Raw genomic sequence first — 22316 nt, 5'->3', positions numbered from 1 at the left:
GGTTAGAGTCTGCCTCCAATGCGGGAGGCCTGGGTTCGATCCCTGGGTAAGGATAGATCCCCTGGAAGAGGAAATGGCAACCCACTCCGGCATTCTTGTCCGAATAACCAAATGGACAGAAGAGCCTGGTGGGTCGCAGTCCGTGGGGGTCACAAAGGGTCGAATGTGACTGAACGACTAAAGATGCACGTGGATTTTCCAAAATTCTAATTTTGCACCAAAGAATGTTTCTCGCTGAGGAAAGGCATCTGAAGTATGTATTATGGTTTTATGACAGGCATTTTCAAATCACTGATGGATACAACATACTTCAACCTGCAGACAGAGATGGAAAGCCATCTCAAAGATTTGACATTCTCTTGGAATTAGGGTAAAAAATATATAGCTTTACTATAGATCTGTGAAATGTAAAGTCAGATGTCAGACCCACATTTTATCTTTTATTTTCATATGAAAATAAGATTTTAAACAAAATCCAAAAATAACTTCTGGCACTATAAATAAAGAGGCGCCTAAGTATGTTGTTCTTAACATTTCTAACTACAGATTTTACCAGTTTATAGATTCAGATCAGCACTGGTTTTATAATAATGCATTTCAAAGGTTTAAAAAAGAAAACCCTCAGCCATATACGACCCTGGTTCAAACAGTATACAATATTCCCGTATGTGCCGGGGACTTCCAAACCGCTGACAGCCGCAGCAGCAGTGGGATGAACCGCGGTGGGGTTTTCAGCATCTGGACTGACTGGCTCTCGACAAAAACCAAGTGACATTCTAATGAAGTTAGTGAGGTAGTGGAGAAGGTCATTTCCTCATATTTAGGCAAGAGAATCTCCTCCATCTGGCTGAGCCACTCGCCCTACGACAGGATGAGAAGGTACTAAGGGTGAATTCCTGCAACAGCAAAAGCAGGTTTCAGCTAAATTCACACAACTAGAGGATAGCATCATGGCCAACAGGTAAATATATTTGAGTACTTCTTTGGAAAATTGTTTCAAGATGACCCATCATACAAATTACCCAGAATAAAAGTTAAGACGGTTACTTTTCTTAAGAGTGTATGATAAGCTACAATTCAACATCTGCCGATTGAAAGTGCTAGTTATTTATAAATAAAAGAACTTTCTGTAACATGTACCCTGTGAGCAGGAAGCTGAGGACAGCATCAGTGTCGGTAACTGTCCACCGATCGTGACGGACCTTGCAGAACTTGATGGAAGGAGCTCTGGAAAGAAGATAAAGCGTTCGGCTCAGAAGCCAGACCCCTAACTCCAACCTAGTTCAGATTTTCATCCCACATAACAATAGACTGAGACTCCGGAACCCAACATACTTCTGACAAAACCCTCTCTACGTGCTGCGGCTCTCCCGCCGCCTCCGTTGCCCTCCTGGGCCTGGGGTGCTGCGGGTCTCGCGGCCACGGGAGCTGAAGACTTCAGCTGGCGCCCACACCCCTGCGTGCCTGTCTCCCACTCTTCGGGGCTCACCTCCGGAGTCGCCATCTCTACAAAGCTCTGTGCCTCTGACACTCGCCCTCACGGCCTGCCCTGAGGCCCATGACGGTCCTGGCCTGTATCTGACTTGGGTCCTACCGTGGAAGATTTAAGGTGATCGCATTCACATCTTGGCTCTGCTGCTAATGAGCAAGCTGTGTGTCTATTAAAGACGCAAACTGGCCTTGGATGTTCTTGGGCTCACACGCAATACACTGCTCTGCGGTAAAGAGAGATCAGCATCTAAATCCTGGTTTCATGTTTCACTGTGACCGTGACATCATTTTTTGTTTTCTACAGTTTATTCATAGAGAAGGATAAATCCTGGCTCCCAGGATGTAAGGGAGGCAATGCACGCAGTGCTCAGTGCGCACACGCTGCGTGCTGAGTCGCGTCAGTCATGTCTGACTCTGACCGTATGGACTGTAGCCCGCCAGGCTCCTCTGTCCCTGGGATTCTCCAGACAAGAATGCTGGAGTGGGTTGCCATGCCTTCCTCCAGGGGATCTTCCTGACCAGGGATCGAACCCACAAGTCCCACATCGCAGGCAGATTCTTCACCGCTGAGCCACCAGACCCCCACACTAGGCCTGCAACATGGTAGCTATTATCTGACAGGAATACTGTCTTCCTATTTACAGATTCCATTAATGTATTTTATGTTCCTTCTAAATAATTACTAACCTCATCTAGGTCTCACACAGAAAACATGTGAAATTCAGTGCTGTGGTTTTTTAAATAGATTCTGAATTAAGAGTTCAAACTATGTTCAAACTTCACTTAGGACTAACAATTGGCACAATCACCTTTCCCAAGTGGACAGACTAAACTGGGACACAAGTTGGCTTCAGAGGTCTCAACTCTTCTATTTTTGACTGTGCCACATGGCTTATGGGATTTTACCTCCCCAATGAGAGGCAGACCGGGCCCGCGGTGGTGAGAACACAGAATCCTTAACCACTGGACCACCAGGGAATTACCTAAACTCGTTATATTTACCAAATAGATGATAAGGAAATCCAAACAGTGGAAAGCCTTCATAGGAGAATTAACTATGTCCCTGTTTCCTAGTTGATTTCCTAAATCATCAGCTTATCCTCTACACATTTACTACCAACCAACTGATTCCAGTTTTCCCAGGGACCATGAAAACTTTTGTGAGTCTTCCCTAAGACAAGTTTCCCTGAGATCTGAAGGTGACATTCGTGTCCTTCCACCTTCAAATCTTGGGGAAACTCATGCCCTTTGGGCTTCCCTGGAGCTCAGCTGGTAAAGAATCTGCCTGCAATGCAGGAGACCCCGATTCGATTCCTGGGTTGGGAAGATCCGCTGGAGAAGGGATAGGCTACCCACTCCAGTATTCTTGGGCTTCCTTGCTGGCTGAGCTGGTAAAGAATTTGCAGGCAATGTGGGAGACCTGGCTTCAATCCCTGGGTTGGGAAGATCCCCTGGAGAAGGGAACAGCCACCCACTCCAGGATTCGGGCCTGGAGAGTTCCGTGGGCGGTATGGTCAGCAGGACTGCAGAGCTGGGCAGGACTGAGCGACTTTCACTGTCTTGTGTCCTTCTGAGTCTCCTCTAGGCTGTGGGCCTCAAAGCTTTCAGGGACTTTCCGTGTACAAGCCAGACCACTTATGAAGAGCCGCCTCCTACCTGACTTGGTCCAAGATGGGAGTCCTCTGCAAGGGAAGATTCGCGCTGAGACAGAGTGGCTGACGACGTGGACTCCACAGACGTGCTGGTGACCAGCTCCCCTAAGGCATCGACCTGTCTCCTCAGGCTGTGTAACGTGCCCTCGGTCTGCCGCTTCCCTTTGCTTAACACTTCTGCCTGCTTGGACATACAGTGTCGGAGCTGGGCCTGAAAGTGTTACGGGAAGACTTAGGGCCTTACAGAGGGATGTGTCAGAACTAGTGCTGAGTAGCTTCCTCACGTTTAACATTTGAAAGGCAAATCTGACTGTCAGAACACAAAAGTGGCTGCTGAAAATCCTCTTGCCTTCAAAAGTTAAAGGGGGGAAGGTGGGGCGGGCAGGTGCCAGACGCCTCCTGTGTGGCATCGCTAACTGGGCCTTTCCCTCAGCCTGTGCACCACTGTCACGCCCCTCGGGGCTCCCGCTTCCTCCTCGTGAGACGCCTGCTCAGACTCAGATGGCGGGCTCACACTGAGGCCTTCTGAGTGTCTCGCAGTGTACTGAGCCCACAGTGCTTCCCGGCTCCCCCACGGCACCTCTGAAACGGTCCTCTAGTCAACGCTGCCAGCAGGCACTGTCCCGCGGAACTTCCTGCGGCGACAGGAATGTTCCATGTTCTAAATCTGCCGCCCTCTACGGGAACCTCTAACCACGTGTGGCTGCCGAGCTCGTGAAGTGTGCTAACTGAACAGAATTTTTAACCTGGTTTAATGACAGCGAATTTCCATTTAAACAGCCACGTGTGGCCGGAGGCTATCTGATGTTAAGGGCCTTCACTCCCTTGGAACTGCACGTGGCTCCCTCCCAGCCCTCGAGGTGAGTGGCCGCTCTCCAGAGACGCACGCTGTCCTCTCTGGTTCTACCAGCCTCACTCTCATTTCCCAGCTCCCCACTATACTCTTCACCCCCACATTTTTAGGTCAGGCCTTAGGAACCATCGCTACGAACAGAGCTAGGGGAGGTGATGGAATTCCAGTTGAGTTATTTCAAACCCTGAAAGGTGATGCTGTCGAAGTGCTGCACTCAATATGCCAGCAAATTTGGAAAACTCAGCAGTGGCCACAGGACTGGAAAAAGTCGGTTTTCATTCCAATCCCAAAGAAAGGCAATGCCAAAGAATGCTCAAACCACCGCACAATTGCACTCATCTCACACGCTAGCAAAGTAATGCTCAAAATTCTCCAAGCCAGGCTTCAGCAATACGTGAACCGTGAACTCCCTGATGTTCAAGCTGGTTTTAGAAAAGGCAGAGGAACCAGAGATCAAATTGCCAATATCCGCTGGATCATGGAAAAAGCAAGAGAGTTCCAGAAAAACATCTATTTCTGCTTTATTGACTATGTCAAAGCCTTTGACCGTGTGGATTGCAATAAACTGGAAAATTCTTCAAGAGATGGGAATCCCAGACCACCTGACCTGCCTCTTGAGAAACCTATATGCAGGTCAGGAAGCAACAGTTAGAACTGGACGTGGAACAACAGACTGGTTCCAAATAGGAAAAGGAGGACGTCAAGGCTGTATATTGTCACCCTGCTTATTTAACTTCAATGCAGAGTACATCATGAGAAACGCTGGGCTGGAGGAAGCACAAGCTGGAATCAAAATTGCCTGGAGAAATATCAATAACCTCAGATATGCAGATGACACCACCCTTACGGCAGAAAGTGAAGAGGAACTAAAAAGCCTCTTGATGAAAGTGAAAGAGGAGAGTGAAAAAGTTGGCTTAAAGCTCAACATTCAGAAAATTAACATCATGGCATCTGGTCCCATCACTTTACGGCAAATAGATGGGGAAACAGTGGAAACAGTGGCTGACTTTATTTTTCTGGGCTCCAAAATCACTGCAGATGGTGATTCCAGCTATGAAATTAAAAGACGCTTGCTCCTTGGAGGGAAAGTTATGAGCAACCTAGATAGTATATTCAAAAGCAGAGCCATTACTTTGCCAACAAAGGTCCCTCTAGTCAAGGCTATGGTTTTTCCAGTGGTCATGTATGGATGTGAGAGCTGGACTGTGAAGAAAGCTGAGTACTGAAGAATTGAAGCTTTTGAACTGTGGTGTTGGAGAAGACTCTTGAGAGTCTCTTGGACTGCAAGGAGATCCAACCAGTCCATCCTAAAGGAGATCAGTCCTGGGTATTCATTGGCGGGACTGATGTTGAAGCTGAAACTCCAATACTTTGGCCACCTGATGGGAAGAGCTGCCTCATTTGAAAAGACCCTGATGCTGGGGAAGACTGAGGGCAGGAGGAGAAGGGGACGACAGAGGATGAGATGGTTGCATGGCATCACCGACACAATGGACATCGGTTTGGGCAGACTCTGGGAGTTAGTGATGGACAGGGAGGCCTGGCATGCTGCGGTTCATGGGGTCACAAAGAGTCGGACAGGACTGAGCAACTGAACTGAACTTACAACTAAATTCTAGACACCTATTTTCAGCTGCCTACAGACAGACATAACAGGAAAGTTATGACCAACCTAGACAGCATATTGAAAAGCAGAGACATTACTTTGTCAACAAAGGTCCGTCTAGTCAAGGCTATGGTTTTTCCAGTGGTCATGTATGGATGTGAGAATTGGACTATAAAGAAAGCTGAGCACTGAAGAATTGATGCTTTTGAACTGTGGTGTTGGAGAAGACTCTTCAGAGTCCCTTGGACTACAAGGAGATCGAACCAGTCCGTCCTAAAGGAAATCAGTCCTGAATATTCATTGGAAGGACTAATGCTGAAGCTGAAACTCCAATACTTTGGCCACCTGATGTGAAGAACTGACTCATCTGAAAAGACACTGATGCTGGGAAACACTGAAGGCGGGAGGAGAAGGGGACGGAAGAGGATGAGATGGCTGGATGGCATCACCGACTCGGTGGACATGGGTTTGGGTAAACTCTGGGAGTTGGTGATGGACAGGGAGGCCTGGCGTGCTGCAGTTCATGGGGTCACAAAGAGTTGGACAAGATTGAGCGACTGAACTGAACTTACAACTAAATTCTAGACACCTATTTTCAGCTGCCTACAGACAGACATCCTTCCCTGTGTGTCTCATGAAGCCTTCAAGTTCAACATATCCTGAGCCAAACAGCTTCTCATTTAACACCCAAGCCTACTTTTCTGGTTTCCCCAATCCCTCCCCCGACCACAGGCCTGTGAGCCGTGTTTTTATCAGCGCATCTCTATTTTCTGTCTGCGGGTCCTATCAGTTTCAGCTGAGGCAAAGCAGCATTACCGAGGGTTCAGGAACCCTGGGCTGAGCACCAGAACTCATGGTTCTGAACCCTGACCCCGGCGCTGATTAACTGTGATGCCAACCTCTCTGAGCTTCGGACGTGTAACCTATAAAACTGCCGCGAGCGCTGCGACAGAGCACGTTCCCCCACTCTCAACAGGCTGAGCAGCTTATACTTTTTTTTTCTTTTAAAAGGGCAACCTTGAGTCGATCTTCACGGTGACGCAGTTTCTCCCGGAGAGCTTCTCCACGCCAGTGTTCATCCTTTTTCAGAGGAAAAGGGAACCATCAGAGAGTCTCTGAGCACCACCGTCATAACCAACCCGCCTTTCCCTCCTCCCACCCTCCAGTCTATCTGAACTTATCTGGGGGAGGTGGGGACCAAAGGGCCCTTTCAGGAAGTCCAGGGAACAGCAGGATAAACAAGCCCTTACCATTATGTGAACGTGAGAAAAATGCAGTTTCTCTTCAAAAGGTGATGGCTTCTCACTCAGGGCGAATGGAAAGTTCTCCTTCAAGCTCTCCAGCCCTCCGTCTAGGTGTTCGCTCCTTTCCAGAATGGCCTCCAGGTCTGCCGGCAGCTCCGGGAGAAACTGGTTGAGGTTCTTCAGGCTGGCTCTGATCTCGTCTTTCACTTCAGACTTAAGCGTCCTCATCGCTTCACTGATTTCTACTTGTCTTCTTTCCAGATCTTTCTGGTTTACCATCTACAGAGCAAGTGAGAGTCAAATACCACCAGGTACTGGAACTGAACTGTTATTTAATGATTTAACATTTTAAATACATGTATCATATACCAAAAGACCTACAAATGTTACTTATTATGATTAGAACTGTAAAAATTTGCCATTTTCCCAGCTACTCAAGTATCTCTAAGCTACCAAGTGAACGATTTTACTGGCCTTCCAACCGGAGCGACTCCCGTTTGGAAAAGCCCAGGGTGGTGCTGCGTGCAGGTGGCCCACACCATCGAAGCCAGCCTCGCTGCAGCTGGACAGAGCTGGGCTCCAGCCCCACCTCCAACAGACAGCACCAGGACAACTCAGGGCAAGCTAGCTAACTTCTAAACCTCCTGTGTCCTGAAACGTGAGAGCTACGTGAGAATTCATATGCGGCACCTTAGCGGTCTTCAAATGAGAAAAGGGGCATTTACTGAAAGAAGCTGTAGGTGGTCTAGGTTATAAATGTTAACACTGAACGGGGCTTAGCAAAGGTCTGCTTGAATGTTTTCATTTTACATGTGAAGAATCTGGTGGTCGGGAGTCTGGAGGTTTCCTCAGGTGCCACAGATTGTGTTAAATACCCGAGACCACTCTATGGGGCTCTCTCCATAAAGAGCACGGTGGAGAAACTACAGTCATACTCTCTGCTAACTGCCCTCCCAAATTTAGAGAGGCCGAGGGGCCTTTAAAAGTAATTTTTTCTTGAGCCAAACAGGGGGTGGGGTGGGGTGGGGTGGGGTGGGGTGGGGTGGTGTGGTGTGTGTGTGTGTGTGCGTGTTTTGGGAGGGTGGTTATAGGAACAGATGAAACTAAAGGGCCACATGGGGTCATCCAAAGGACAAGGTGTAGCAGGGTCAGTCCAGGGGCCCGAGTGGGCTGGCTAGAGAGTCCTGGGGCGGCCCAGTCCCTGACACGGACTGAGGGACACAGGGGGGTCTAGGGTGAGACCCTCCATGGAGGACAAGCCGTCCTCCTCTCCTCGGCCTGGCTGCACAACAGACGATCAGAGGTTTCCTTGGGAGTTTGTCTCTTACAGATTGGTTTCTGGCATAAAATCTAGTATTTCAACACAGCACTTTGGGACTTGATAAAATTTTATGCTAAAGAACTGCCATTTTTCTTTCAAAAACTAACAAGTTTGGTGAACTTAAGGCATTTCAGAAGTGTATCTTGGGGGCATTTTAAGAGTGTATCTTGAACAAATACTTTCTTCTTGTGGAAAGTTCTAAATTTCAAGACTAGAAGAACAATCTGATCGCTAGTCTGACAGTTTCCACAGAGCTGCGCCCCTTGCACGAGCGCCGCTGAGACCAGCCCCGCGCCCGGGGCTGCGGGCTCACCTGCTCCTTGAGCTCCGCGTACTCCTGCTGCATCTGGCTGAGCTCCCGCATCAGGCGCCGGGCCCGCTCGTGGTTGTCCTGCGCCACCTGCTCGATGGTTGCCATCTCCTTCTGCATGGAGCTGTTCTCCTGCTTCTGCTCCTAGCAGGGGAGGAGGAGAGCAACTCAGGAGGGGCGCGCGGCTGCCTGGCATACTCACTAGCTCTGAGACTTCGTTTCCTGTCTGGCCTCCAGCTATAAAAGGGATGATCGACCGGCCTTCTGCAGCAGCGGTGGTAGAGCCGGGAGCAGAAAGCCTGAACCCTAGGTGTGCCGTGTTACCACTGAGATCAGGTTACCCTCCCCTGTCTGGGAGACGTGGACAACAGCCACCATCACGGGGTTCCTGGGAGGATTAAAGCCTAGACACCTGCCTACTCTCTTCGCAATCCTGTTGCACGACACTGGCTGTGAGTGGTGCTGCCCTCTGGGAAATACATCCGGACGCAAAGCCACACTCACACTGCAGGGTGACATGAACTCCTCCAGAGGGTTAGGAAAACCCTTTTCTGGGACAGCCCCCATCACTGCCCGTCGGTCTCGAGGCATCAGAAACTGTTTTCAACTCATCTGAGTACCACCACCCACAACTTGTCTCAGGGATGAGAGCATGACAGATTGAGCCTCCTAGTTTCAGGATAATGATTAAAGCCAACGCTGACCAGAAAGGGCACGGTGAGAAAGCCTGAGAGCACAGACTGCAGCTGGGGAAGAGGGTCTTCAGAAGCTTTCCCGCCCCCAAACCCCTGCACCCTCGCTGGAGAGGTGTGCAGAGGCTGGCTCGCCGAGGGTGCTGTCTGAGCCTGTGATCAGCGTTCCAGCCAGCCAGCCGACTCCGCCAGGGCTGAGCCCAGATGCAGGCAAAATGCACCATTAGCTTCAGGCACAAACTACGCGCAGAGGTGCCCAAAGCAACAGCTGGTTAGGCACCGGGCTGCCCAGTCTTCCCTCTACGCGGAAGCCGTATGCTGGCTAACAATGGAGAGGCGTCAGCACACAAGGTGCCGGGCCGGGGCAGTGGGTACTCACGAGAAGGGTCTTCTCCAGCTGGCTGCGCTGGGTCTTGAGCGCTTCCTTGAGGCTGGCTACCTGCTTCTCAGCTTTCTTCCTCTCTGTCAAGAACTGGTTTCGCAAGAGGCTGAAGTCTGCCCTCATAGAGTCAGCCTCCTTCTGAAGAGCCAGCAGCTCAGCTGACTTTTGCAGCAACTGCTGCTCCCGTTCGGAGAGCTGGTGTTCTGAAACAGCATTTCAGGCAGTTTAGCCCGAGGCCCTGGGCTGGCTGAGGGCAGACTGCACCGGACATGCTGCTCGCTCAGCCACTTTCTTCCGCCAGCCAGCTGTCTAACTCCCCCCGACCCACACCGGCAGCCCAGAGAAAGGTTCAGAGAAGGCTGCCCTTTGATGTACTTTGTTCCTGAAGGACCTGATTCCAGCGTGACAGGCGGCCACCATTTCCTCTTTTGAGTCTTTGAGACCCGAGAGCACCAATCCTGGGAGGCACGTGGAACACGGAGCAGACAGCCGAGATGCCGGTCACTTACTCACTTGCCCGTTTAAACGTCTGTTCACGCCCCTTCTCCACTGTTACATTTCTAGCTGCTCCACGAGGCGCGCGGGATCTTAGCTCCCCGACCCGCGCCCCTGCGTTGAAGTGCAGAGTCTCAATCGCTGGACGGCCAAGGAAGCCCTGGAATGCTTTGTTATAAACCTCCTTTCAAATACAGGGAGGGGCACAGTATTTCTTCCTTCATGGGAGGCAGCGCAGGGAAAGAACAGCGGCTCTGGAGTGGCATGAGTCTTATTTTCTCCAGAAGGAGCCCATTTCCTGGTGTTTAATGGGGATCATGCGTGCAAACACCTGATGCATGGTGAGTATACTCAACAGATGACGCTTATACGCAACAGTAATATCTAACACAGGTTTTTCTAACCGACCTGTGTAAAGCAGCGCCCTGCCCAGACATCGCTTCTCACACCTCTGCCATGGTCGGACTCAGCATATATAGGTTTGTTTCAAAATGTGAAAGGTTGGGTCTGAATCAAGAGTTCCCAGGGAAAAAGGAGTAATAACCCTTTCAAAACCCAAGTCCTCAAAGTTTCCACAGGGGAGAACATCATTTTCTGAGCATTATTAAAACCTGAAGTCTGAGGGAAAAAGAATTCATTTACTGACGTAAGAACCATCTTTTGCCCTGGAGTCAAGTTCATTTATGTATGGCTCAAAAGAATAAACAGACCCAATGGCCAACAACTGTATCATAGAACTGTTAATATTGTTTTTTGTAACAGGCTGAGATGAAATGGATCATTGTTCCAAAGCTCAGAATTAATGTAGTTTTATAGAAAGCCTTTAGGGCACCTTTTGGCACTTCTTTGCCTTAATATTCCACTTCCTTGAAAAAGCAGTCTCAAAGAAAGCGATAAAGTCAAGGAGAAACACCTGACTGTGTCGGGATCAAATTCCATCTCCATAAAGACAGACTCTGTTTGCTCTGGGCCAGCCTCCTCAACTCTCGCAGGACCCGGAGGACCGAGTGAGGGGCTGCATGTCCCCCACACCGGTCCTGCCCCCTGTCTGGGCCACGGCCGAGGCCCGGGCCTCCTCTACACGCTTCGTAGGACAGTCAGCGGGTCCCCCCCCCCGACCCTGGCAGCGCTCCGGGATACATACGGGTCTGGGAGAGCGTCTTCTCCAGGGTCTCACCCCACCTCGCCTCCTGCTGCAGAGCCCTGGCGCGCTCCTCGGCCCCCAGCACCTGGCTGAGCACCTGGTCCAGCGTGCTCTTCTGGTCTGCGATTTCCTTTTCCAGCTGCTGCTGCTGCTCCTGCAGGGTCGCTCGACTGGCTTCTAACTTTTTTTCTTCACTTTCTCTCTCTTTCTGGAGTCTCTGAAACGTCTTATTAGAGAACACCCTCAGTTAGTCACCAGCTAACAAACAACGTCCCACGGGAATCTTCATGGACACTAGCTGGACTCCAGTTCTAACAGAAAGTAGCGAATAGCCCGCGGTGATCGAGAGGGGGTTCTCCTTGCAAAAGGCATCAGGTGGGGACGGGAACGATCTGGCTAGCATGTGAGGAGGGGATACGCAGGAACTGACAGGTGGCCACCACGGTTCTTTATGGGGCCTGTCCTACAGTCTTAATGGTCCGTAATATTAATACCAAGGGAGGCAAAGAGTTGGTGTGAAATCCCCCTCAGGTCACACAGGGCAGGTACAGCGAGCGAGACCCAGAGCGGGAGCTCCTCAGCAGCGCTCCGCCGGGGAAGCATCTGCTCTTCTGCGGCGCCCGCGGGGTGCAGTACCGTCTCCTGGCGGGCGAGTTCGGTCTTGCTTTCCTCCAGCTCGTTCTGAAGCGCTTGCAGGTGCTGCTGCTTTGCTTCCTCTTCTTTCTGGCAGACTTCCAACCTCTTCATGCGTTCCTGGAGGTCCTCCTGCAGCCTGGTCTGCTCGCCAAGCAGGACGTCCTGGCGCTTGGTGGTGCGGAGCAGGTCCTTCAGGGCAAAGAACAACTCAAACCACGGACAGAGCCGCCTTCACTAGGGCGCCAGTCCCACAGCTGTGCCACCTAAGCCCAGTGAGATGGGAGCTCCACATCCTTCAGCATTGCAGTAAGCATGCGAAGGCACCCAGAGCTCCATCTAATCACTGACTTCCCTCTGTTTAGTACCTAAGATGATAGAACCTCAGCAAGAGACTTGATTCCTCCGAAATTTAGCCATCTCGTCACTGAGGTGGGAATAAACACCACCCACCTCATAGGATTGCTAGGATTAAGAAGAGCTGTGAACAAGCCTTAATTCTGACTGAAACTGAACCTGACGTCATGGTTTTGTTACCATCTGAAATATTTATACAGGTTTAAAAAAATTCACAAAACAATAAATACTTCTTTCTTCAAAGAACCCTAATTAAACACTTTTGGAAAAGTTTCCATATTTCTAGTAACATAGAAAATGTTCATAAGAACCGTGTAGGACTTTTTAAAGGACAGAATACTTCATAAGTTTTATCCATCACAGACTCGTAAAGGCAGAAGGAAGAGCACCTAGATGTCTAACCTGACCTGTAACTTACAGAGTAGAAACTAAGGTCTAAAACTTGCTTGAGGTTCTTTGGAACTCAGCTCACAGCAATACTCTCACAGGGCAACACTGAATCCCTGCAGGAAGACGCTGAGAAGCCTAAAGGCCTCATCCGTGCCACGGGGAAGAGAGGTCCGTCTGGTTCCTGAAGCCCCCAGAATGGCGGCTGAGCAACTACGGGGGTCTTCTAGCCACCTTACTTACTAGCTTTGAGCAAAACATTGTTTGAATGGAGAATTCTAGGGCTAAAATAAACTAGAAAATTATTGCTCTGCATCAAAGGTTTTGCATATATTACATTTGTGTTAGATAAGGCTCTACGGGACCTGCTCATATGAGAAGGAACCAGCCTCTGACCTGTTATTTCAAGCAGCTACCTGCACACCTGCGGGACACTACTGCAAGGTTACGTTTGGTAGGCTCACCTGTTTCGCTAGGTTCAAATGGTCTTGGACGTCAGCTAGTTCCTCCTGTAATGAGTTCACTGCTTCTCGTTTTTCTACAGAAATAACGTTTACATACAGTAAGAAATACATATGCATACATTTTCCAGTTTCCCATCAGTCCCCTTAAACATGTAGACTGACAGTGAATTCATGCTTCCTTCTGTTACGGTGTAACAGGTGACTTCGCCACCCTGTCTTATTCAAGGCCGAGAGAGAGGCACATGCGCAAGCCAGACCTGGGCTTGGGGCCTTGCGTTTTTTAAAGACTTACATGTTAAAAAAAAAAAGATTAACACGTTCAAAACTTCATAATAAAGAAAAACTCACACACAATACCTAGTGTTGATGAGGTGCATGGTTTAAAAACAGGTACCTTCCACACTGCTGATAAAAATGTAAATTTGGTACAACCTTTCAGGAAGACAATTTGAAAATAAATTTTATTATCTGTACTGGTTTTGTCACTTACTAACTGGGTGAGCTTAAGCAGGTCACTTCTCGCTTAAGCAAGTCCCGAGGAAACTGGGTTTAAGCTGGCTTCTTTAAATGGGGGAAATCATAGTTTCTACCTCATAAAAATGTTATAAGAATTAAAGGATAAAATGCATATGAAACATCTACAATCATGCCCAGTACACAGGAAGTGTTCAACAAGTACATTGTTGGCTGGAATTACTTAGTAACATACATAAACAATCATGAGGATTTATAAAGATTTGGTCATAAATACGTTATTTCCATCTTTGCTTTTAAATCTATACACACACACTACCCCTCAAGGAAAAATCTTGAAGGATATTTACTACATTGCTAGTAGAAACTATCTCTGAAGAGTGTGGTCAATAGTAACTTTTGTCACTTTGCTATGTTTTAACACTGTTCTCTAAGGAATATGAATTCATTAAAAAAAAAACCCAGCTTTACTGAGATGTAATTCACATATAATGCATTTCACCCATTTAAAGTGTATAATTTCATGGCTTTTGGTAAATTCAGAGTTGTTCAACCATCACCATACCTAATATTAGAACATTTTTCTCACTTCTAAAAGAAACCCCATGCCCTCCAGTATGATCTATTTCTGTAATAAGAAAGCAAACAATTAAACAAAGACTCCGGCAGAAGGAAGAGAATCACCTCCCCGCCGCGCCTCTTACCCTGGAGCTGCTGCTGCACAGCCGCGATGTCTCTGTGCAGTGAGAGCTTGTTTCTGTTTAGCTGGTCTAGTTCCTGGTGCAGTTTTCTGATATCCAGTTCCAACTTTTCCAAGTCTGATTGCTTTGCTTTGCTACTCTCTTCTGTGGCTGCTAAAACCCTACGATACAAGCGAGACTGTTAGACCATCAAACACAAAATGTCCAGGCACAAATACCAGACAACGAACGAACAGTGTTACGTGTCACAACGCAGCTGTGGAGTCTGGATGATATTAATAGATTATTAATAATTTACTAACATAACAAACATTAGTAAGTATTAACAAACTGTAAGGCTCTTCAACCCATTCTTAAAAAAAAAACCCTTATTTTCAGCTTTCCAAATAGAACATTTGGAAATGTTTGTCATTTCAAAAAGTGACTTGCTAAAATTGAAGTTTTATAAAAATCAGGGACAACATGGATAGCACTATATAATTCCAAACGTGATTAAAATGGACTTAACTTATAAGTGAAAAAGCAAAAAACACAATTTTATGTATAATAAGATTTGCCAAAAAAAAACGTGCGTATGAGCACGTTCCTTTACGTGAACAGGAGTCACACTGGGGGCTGGTTTTTTTTTTTTTTCACACTATGGACTGGTTTTTGTCTGGCTTCTTTCACTGAGCATAGTTACTCTGAGACGCAGCCACATAGTTGCATGTTATTAATACTTCTTTGCTTTCTGTTGCCTCGTAGTATTCTATGGTCTGTTGCTATTGTTCAGTCCCTAAGTCATGTCCGACTCTCTTGTGACCCCATGGACTGTAGCCCGCCAGGCTCCTCTGTCCATGGGTTTCCTGAGCAAGAACACTGGAGTGGGTTGTCCTTTCCTTCTCCAGGGGATCTTCCCAACCCGGAGATCAAACCCGCCTCTCCCGCATCTGCAGGCAGACTCCCTGCCACTGAGGCACCAGGGAAGCCCATTCGACGGTGCGCCTGTGTGTGTGCTGTCCTGTCCAACTCTTGGTGACCTCATGGACTGCACCCCGCCAGGCTCCTCTGCCCATGGAATTTCCCAGGCAACAATGCTGGCGGGGTGGCCATTCCCTACTCCAGGAACCCTTTCCAACCCAGGGAGTGGACCTGTGTCTCCCGCATTGGCAGGTGGGTTCTATGCCACTATGCCAGCTGGAAGCCCATCCGATGGCATGCTGCTGCTGCTGCTAAGTCGCTTCAGTCGTGTCCGACTCTGTGCGACCCCACAGACAGCAGCCCACCAGGCTCCCCCATCTCTGGGATTCTCTAGGCAAGAACACTGGAGTGAGTTGCCATTTCCTTCTCCAGTGCATGAAAATGAAAAGTGAAAAGGAAGTCACTCGGTTGTGTCCGACTCCTCTTGTCCCCATGGACTGCAGCCCACCAGGCTCCTCTGTCCATGGAATTTTCCAGGCAATAATAATGGAGTGGGTGGGCATTTCCTACTCCAGGAACTCTTTCCAACCCAGGGAGTGGACCTGTGTCTTCCGCATTGTCAGGTAGGTTCCATGCCACTGTGCCACCTGGAAGCCCATTCGATGGTATGGATATACCATAATCTGCCAACCCATCCAACAGCTGATGGGCATTTTGGGTGTTTTCAGTGTCTGGCTACTGCAAATAAAGCTGCTATGAACACCAGTGTACAGTTTTTATATAGACGCAGGCTTTAACCTGTGGGCTTCCCAGGTGGCGCCAGTGGTAAAGAACCCACCTGCCAATGTAGGAGACACAGGAGATGTGGGTTTGATCCCTGGGTTGGTAACATCCCCTGGAAGAGGGCATGCCAACCCACTCTAGTCTTCTTGTCCGGAGAATCCCGTGGACAAAGGAGCCTGGTGGGCTACGGTCCACAGGTTGTGAAGAGTGGGACACAACTGAAGCAATTTAGCATGCTTGCGTGCGCACATGCCACACGCTTTCACCTCTAGGTGTGGGAAAGCTAGATCTCCTGGTGGGTGTATGTTTCCATTTTTAAGTCTAACTGCCAAACTATTTCGCAAAGTACTCTTACTGACATTTTACACTCCCACCAATTGTGTATGAAAGTTCCTTGATAGAATTTGGTATGGTCAGTGTTTAATCTGTTCTAATAGGTATGTAATGATATTTAGTTGTGGTTTTAATTTGCATTTCCTTAATTGTTAATGACACTGAGCATCTTTTCATGTGCTTATCTGCCATTAATCTATTTTCTTAAATAAAATGTTCAAATTTTTGCCTACTTGCAAATTGGGTTCTTCATTTTCTAATTACTGTGTTTTGAGAGTTTGTTATCCATGTATATACATCCTGGGTACAAGTCTTTCATCAGATACAAGTTGCAAAGATTTCTCTCTCAGTCTGAGATGTCTTTTTATTGCCTCAACAGTGTCTTCTGCGAAACAAGTTTTTGTTTTTTTTTTCCCCCCAGCCACACTGTGAAGCTTGTGGGATCTTAGTTCTACAATAAGGGATTGAACTTGCCCTCTTGGCAGTGAAAACATGGAATCCTAACCACTGGATCACCAGAGAATTCTCAAGAAACAGAAATTTTAAACTTTGATGAAGTTCAATTTTATCAACTTACTTTTTTACGGATCATGCTTTCAGGGTCTTATCTAAGGAATTTCTGCCTAACCCAAGGCCATGAAGATTTTTTTACCTAGTTTTTCCCTTACAAGTTTTATATTTTGGTTTTACCTCTATGTTTATGGCCCACTCTGAGCTAGTTTTCATACTTGGTGTGAGTACAGATCGAGGTTCATTTTTTCGCAGTGCTTTTAGCAACATGTTTTGAACCCATCTCTCCCCTATTCTGCATCGTCGTCAGAATCAGCTGTGCATGTTCTGTGAGATCACTTGCAGACTCTGTTCCGCTGCACTGGCCTCTCCCCCGACCTTTATACAAAGGCCACAGTGCTTCCGACCACCATGGCTGTGCACTGCCTCAGAATCACACACGGTCGGCTCTAGATTTTAGTCTTTGTTAAAGTTGTTCTGGTGTCATATCTAAAAAGTCTTATATTCTAGGTCCTCTGCATTTATATCCTAGGTCCTCTGCATTTCAATAAGAATTTCAGAATCAGATGGCCAATTTCTATTTAAAAAGTCTGTTGGGATTTTAATTGTGATTGTTTTGAATCTACAGATCGATCTGAGGAGAACTGAATCTTAACAATGGGTTACTACTGGGCCTTCCTACCCACAACAAGGTATATTTCTCCACTGACTCACATATTTCAAGCATACATTATTTTACTTAAATCACAAGTTATTAAAAAAAAAATGCTTTAAGGGAGGAAAAAAGCCTAAAAGGAAAATTCATCCCAAAATGCTACTGGTGAATTGTACTGTGATATTGAGTTTGTGGTGTATTTTGTATTCCTTTTTTTGCCTTTTCCAATTTTTTAAACAGTGTCTTTGTAATGCTTTGGCCTTCCAGAAGGGGCCTTGCAAGCTTGTTCACTCCTGCTCTCACCGTTTGGTCTGTGCCAGCTTCTTCTCCCAGCTGTCACATTTCTCCTCAAGATCTTCCTTCTGTTTGCACAAAGACTCAACACACAACTGCAAGGCTCGGGTCTCAGCAGTGGTCCGCTCAGCCTCTCGCTTGTCCCTCTCTAAGAGCTGCTTCTGCCACTCAATCTCCCCTCTCTGTCGCAGGGCTGTCTGCTGCAAATTCTCCAGCTCCAGCTTCTCCTAAAGAAGGTGAAAGAGGACTCAGCCGTACAAATGGGGAAAGGCTGCATGGTCGCCTACCAGTGAAATGCCTTGGTGTCTTACCTCCAGCACTTCAACCCGAGTCTTCTCTAACTCAGACATCTTTTGGTCATGTTGTAGCTTCAAAGCTTGCAGCTCATTGTTTTCAAGTTGCAACATGTCCAGAATATTCTTAAGTTCTAACAGAAACAAAGCATGGTCCAGGCTATTAACTGAATGTGGAAACATTTACAAAATGAAACAGAAAATAATGCTATTGGCTGATGTAACAATAGGTAATAAAATACATATTTGTTGTGCTGAATTAATGGAGCTAATTAATTGCATTTTGAACGAAAAAATCCTTTAAAAGTATTGCTAAACGTTAATTTGCTGAAAAATTTAAACAAATATTCAAAAGAGATCTAGTTCTAAAAGAACTTATACCCTACCTAAAAGATTTTAAATCAAACAGAAAAACTTCAAACTATATCAGCTGAAATTTATATATCAATTCTTTTGTCCTCTGAAATATAGATTTCTAAATATTAACAACTTTTTCTGATTATAAGAATATTTGTTCATTATAGAAAATCTGAAAAAAGTACAAAAGAAAAAAATTGAAACCCATCATTATCCTACCATCCAAAGATGATCACCACTGCAACAGCACCTTGACAATTTCCTTCCGGAAGCTTCTGTGTGGGCATGTACACACCCTCACACACATATTTTACTTTTTAAATATTTTGGTGGCTCAGACAATAAAAAAATCTGTCTGCATTGTGGGAGACTCAGGTTCAATCCCTGGGTCAGGAAGATCCCCTGGAGAAGGGAATGGCAACCCACTCTAGTATTCTTGTTTGGAGAATTCCATCAACAGAGGAGCCTGGCAGGCTACAGTCCATGGGGTCGCAAAGAGTCGGACACAACTGAGTGACTTTCATTTCACTTAAGACTTTAACAGTCCTTTTTTTTTAAGTTTTTTTTGACGTGGACCGTTTTAAAGTCTTTACTGAATTTGCTGCACCAGTGCTTCTCGTTTACGTTTTGGTTTTTCAGCTGTGAGGCATGTAGGCTCTTAGCTCCCCGACCAGGATCAAACCTGCACCCTCTGCACTGGAAGGCGAGGTCTTAATCACTGGACTGCCAGGGGAGCCCCCCACATATTTTTTAAAACAAGTTAAGACTACATGCAATGCTTGGTTTTTACCTATTTTTTCACTCTTCTCTTATCAGTATTTTTATATGTCATTAAATGTTAAAACATGGTTTTTAAATTGGTCATTTGTTTCCAAATTTTGTCATTATAAATTCTACTGTAAGTAACTCAGCTAAATTTGTTAAACAAGGAAATTAAGGCTTATTTCTTAATAAAACTGAAAAAAGAGAAATAAATATTGCTGTGATGTGCATAAATGCTTGCCCTCTCTAGATAAATAGAAATGGCTACCTAGTAAGTTTGACAGGTGTGTATTTTAAGAGTTTAAGACACTGGGAGGTTGTTTCATTTTATAATTCAATCAACAGCCTATAAGTGATCTTTCATTACACTCTGGTAGCAATGAAAATTTTGCTTTCAGCTAATTTAAATATTCCATTTATAATCTGCTTTTCTTTGATTAGAAATAAGGTTAAACTTTAAACTTACCAGTTTTATGTTTAGACATCTGCCCTAAAACTACCTGAAGATTTTCTTCCTCTTTTTCAATTTCTTGCTTTATAAGTGAAAGTTGATTTTTTTTCTCACTAATCTGGACATTCAGTTCTCCTTTCTGAAAACTCAGTTCTTCCAGAAGACCTTTTAGTTCCTATGCAAAGAAAAAAAGAAAAAAGTCAACCCACCTCTACCAAGCTATGAATAGAAAATACTTTAAAATCAATTCTGTTATTAACTGTCTCACATATAAATTCTCATTTGAAAACAAGCTCATCTTTGTGTTTTACATTAAGAATAGCACTGTATTTACATTTAAAATGTATATGCAATTATTACTATGGGCAAGGCTGTGTATTACAGAGAAAAGGCTGATTCAGGTCCATCTCCTGCCCTCCAGGGGCTGTTAGTACCTTTTGGGGAAGTAAGGCCGGGGACAGAACCATGATCAAGAAAGGCTGAGGTTCTGTAGGAAATGTGCAGAGCGTTACCAACTCAGAAGCAAGATAAATCGCTTCCAGGAAAAGCTGGGGAAGCCCCTTAGTGGCGTGAGGCTGAACTATGCAAACTAGGCCAGATCTGGGCATTCCCAGAAAGGAAAGTCCTGAAGAAACAGCATGAGAAACGCAGAGGCAGAAGACCTCAGGCATGGCCAGAAAACACGGAGGGCCAGCGGCACACGACAGCCCCAGAGGCTCGAGACTAGCGAGTTGGCGGGGCGGGCGGCGAGACTCAGGGACTCATGTCTGCATCTTGGGGGGACCAGCAGAAACATCCGGAAATAAATCTACAGAACTACAGGGCTCTTAGAAAGTACTGAGAGACACACCCTGATGTGGCTGCACTTCTCAGTCACTTCAGTTTCCCCCAACCTCAGCGCTTCCTGGAGGTCAGCTCTGGCCTGGACCATGCTTCCCTGGAGCAGATGCAGCTCCTCCTTCTTATGCCCCAACTGTCTGTCCAAGACAGCCATCTCCTGCTGCTGACCCGTCACCTGCATCAAAGAGAGGGAAAGAATACGCAGCTTGACCAAAGTGCTGAGATGGAGAATATTTCGTCCAGCCAAATGCTGTGTGGAGGTGGTAGTCTAATTTTAGTTATCTTGGCCGCAAGAGTCAGAAAGGCCGGGCTGGGGAATGCAGGCATGACATGCCTAATAAAGGCCCTGAGCTCGCTCAAATCACAGCAAGAACAATGATAGGAAAGCAACGATCACCCCTCAGGTCAGGGTTTCAAAGAGGTTCTCTATCTGTGCTTCATTCCAACTGACACCACCCTGGCAATGAAAGTCAGGCAGGGATTTAAGAAATTTACTCGTTTTGTAAATTTAAAACTTACAATTTTAAGGGCAATACATATTCAGTTTCAGACAAACAGAAAATGCAGACACGTGAAAGGAAGGAAACAGACAACATTCACTGCCCTCCCTTATCAGAGGACCATGTTTGCACTTTGGCAGAGACTAAAAATTCAAACACAAATATTTGCACACACATTTAACATAAACGATCTTAGAAAGATCATGTTTCCAGACTCACTCATTCAATAAGATATTGAGTTGAGATTCAAATTTGGGTTGGGCTCTATTCCTATCCACTCGGATATATGGCCTCAATCCCGCTTTACTATGCATTTTCCAGTTTTTCCCACAATCAAACACATACCATGTTTATAACCGCAACACGAACGGCGGCTCCCCAGCCCCAGGAGCTGGCGTTCAAGGCGCTGCTGCCATACCTGGCTCTTCAGCTCGCCCAGCTCTGCTCTCTTGGCCTGCAGGAGGGCCTCCGACTCCCTCAGGGCCTGCAGGCGATGGCCCTCAGCGCGCTCTGCGGTCTCGATGTCTTTCTGCAGCTTCTGCAGCCTACAAAGCACCGGCAGCACTAGAGCAAATCGGTAGGGAGGCCGAGCCCCGGGGGCCCTCACCCGGCACAGGCCGCGCGAAGCCGGGCAGAGGCCGTACTTACTCCTCTGTTAGTTTCTCCTTCTTCTTGTTTAAACACTGGAAGTCTGAGTCTTTTGCTGCAACAACTTTGTTTATCTCTTTCAAGATTTCTTCTTGCTCGGTTTTGTGCTGCTCCAAATCCTTTGTGTCAGCCTGCAACAATCTGAAACACATCGCTTTATTTCCCCCAGACTCCTTAGCCTTGACGTGATGTGTTATTTATCCTAAAGCAATTACCATCCTCTTAGAATCAAACTTCCCATTCATCTCACTGGGTGTATCAGTGGCCGAGCGAGTCTGCCTACCTGAGCTGCTGATCAGCTTTGACAAGGTTAACAGCCGTTTCCTGAGCTCTCCTTTCTAACTCCTCAGCATCTTTCTCAGTTTGCAACAAATTCCTCTTGGCATCAGTGAACTTTTCAACAGCATTTTTTGTCTAGAAAAGAGACTGTCATTAAAAGCAATTCAGCTGCAATATTCTCTTACTACTATTGGGATTGTAACTTGGCACAACTCTTAGAAAACAACACCGAAAGAGTGATAAAAATGTTCATTCACTTTCACCTGCCAGTTCTCAGAAAAGAATTCAGAAGAACTGCTATATAAAACTGCTCATTGCATACTGAGATAATGTAAGGCTTGACAAATAATTGATTCGGTCAGTGATAATGCATCAACACAATGGAATATTGCGTAGTCTTTAAAATAAGATGACAAGGTAGTAACATGGAAGAATGTTAATGATAAAATGTTAACTAAAAAAATAAATTTAAAGTGGTACAAGCACTATAAGAGCGACTATATAA

General features: G+C 46.5%; 1 protein-coding gene across 4 annotated transcripts in view; it reads right to left on the bottom strand.

Moving 5' to 3' along the window:
- CNTRL (centriolin) overlaps positions 421-22316 on the bottom strand; it is an 89622-nt gene continuing 67726 nt past the window's right edge. For 2 of the 4 annotated variants that reach the window (XM_018052708.1, XM_018052711.1), the window contains 18 exons: positions 21816-21946; positions 21533-21673; positions 21303-21429; positions 20395-20559; positions 19560-19719; positions 17993-18108; positions 17691-17908; positions 14210-14367; positions 13032-13105; positions 11827-12015; positions 11191-11416; positions 9549-9754; positions 8481-8621; positions 6853-7125; positions 6620-6682; positions 3148-3354; positions 1141-1227; positions 421-861 (listed from right to left, as the gene is read on the bottom strand). In XM_018052708.1, the coding sequence (XP_017908197.1) occupies positions 1168-1227; positions 3148-3354; positions 6620-6682; positions 6853-7125; positions 8481-8621; positions 9549-9754; positions 11191-11416; positions 11827-12015; positions 13032-13105; positions 14210-14367; positions 17691-17908; positions 17993-18108; positions 19560-19719; positions 20395-20559; positions 21303-21429; positions 21533-21673; positions 21816-21946 (2655 nt within the window). In that variant the 3' untranslated portion in view covers positions 421-861; positions 1141-1167. Of the gene's footprint in view, positions 897-1140; positions 1228-3147; positions 3355-6619; positions 6683-6852; positions 7126-8480; positions 8622-9548; positions 9755-11190; positions 11417-11826; positions 12016-13031; positions 13106-14209; positions 14368-17690; positions 17909-17992; positions 18109-19559; positions 19720-20394; positions 20560-21302; positions 21430-21532; positions 21674-21815; positions 21947-22316 lie in introns of all 4 variants that reach the window. The other 2 variants (XM_018052709.1, XM_018052712.1) reach the window with 2 other exon arrangements.

The sequence above is a fragment of the Capra hircus genome, chromosome 8 (assembly GCF_001704415.2).
Source record: "Capra hircus breed San Clemente chromosome 8, ASM170441v1, whole genome shotgun sequence".
NCBI lineage: Eukaryota > Metazoa > Chordata > Mammalia > Artiodactyla > Bovidae > Capra > Capra hircus.
The sequence above is the reverse complement of the archived record's forward strand: the minus strand, read 5'-3'. Positions and strand labels throughout refer to the sequence as shown.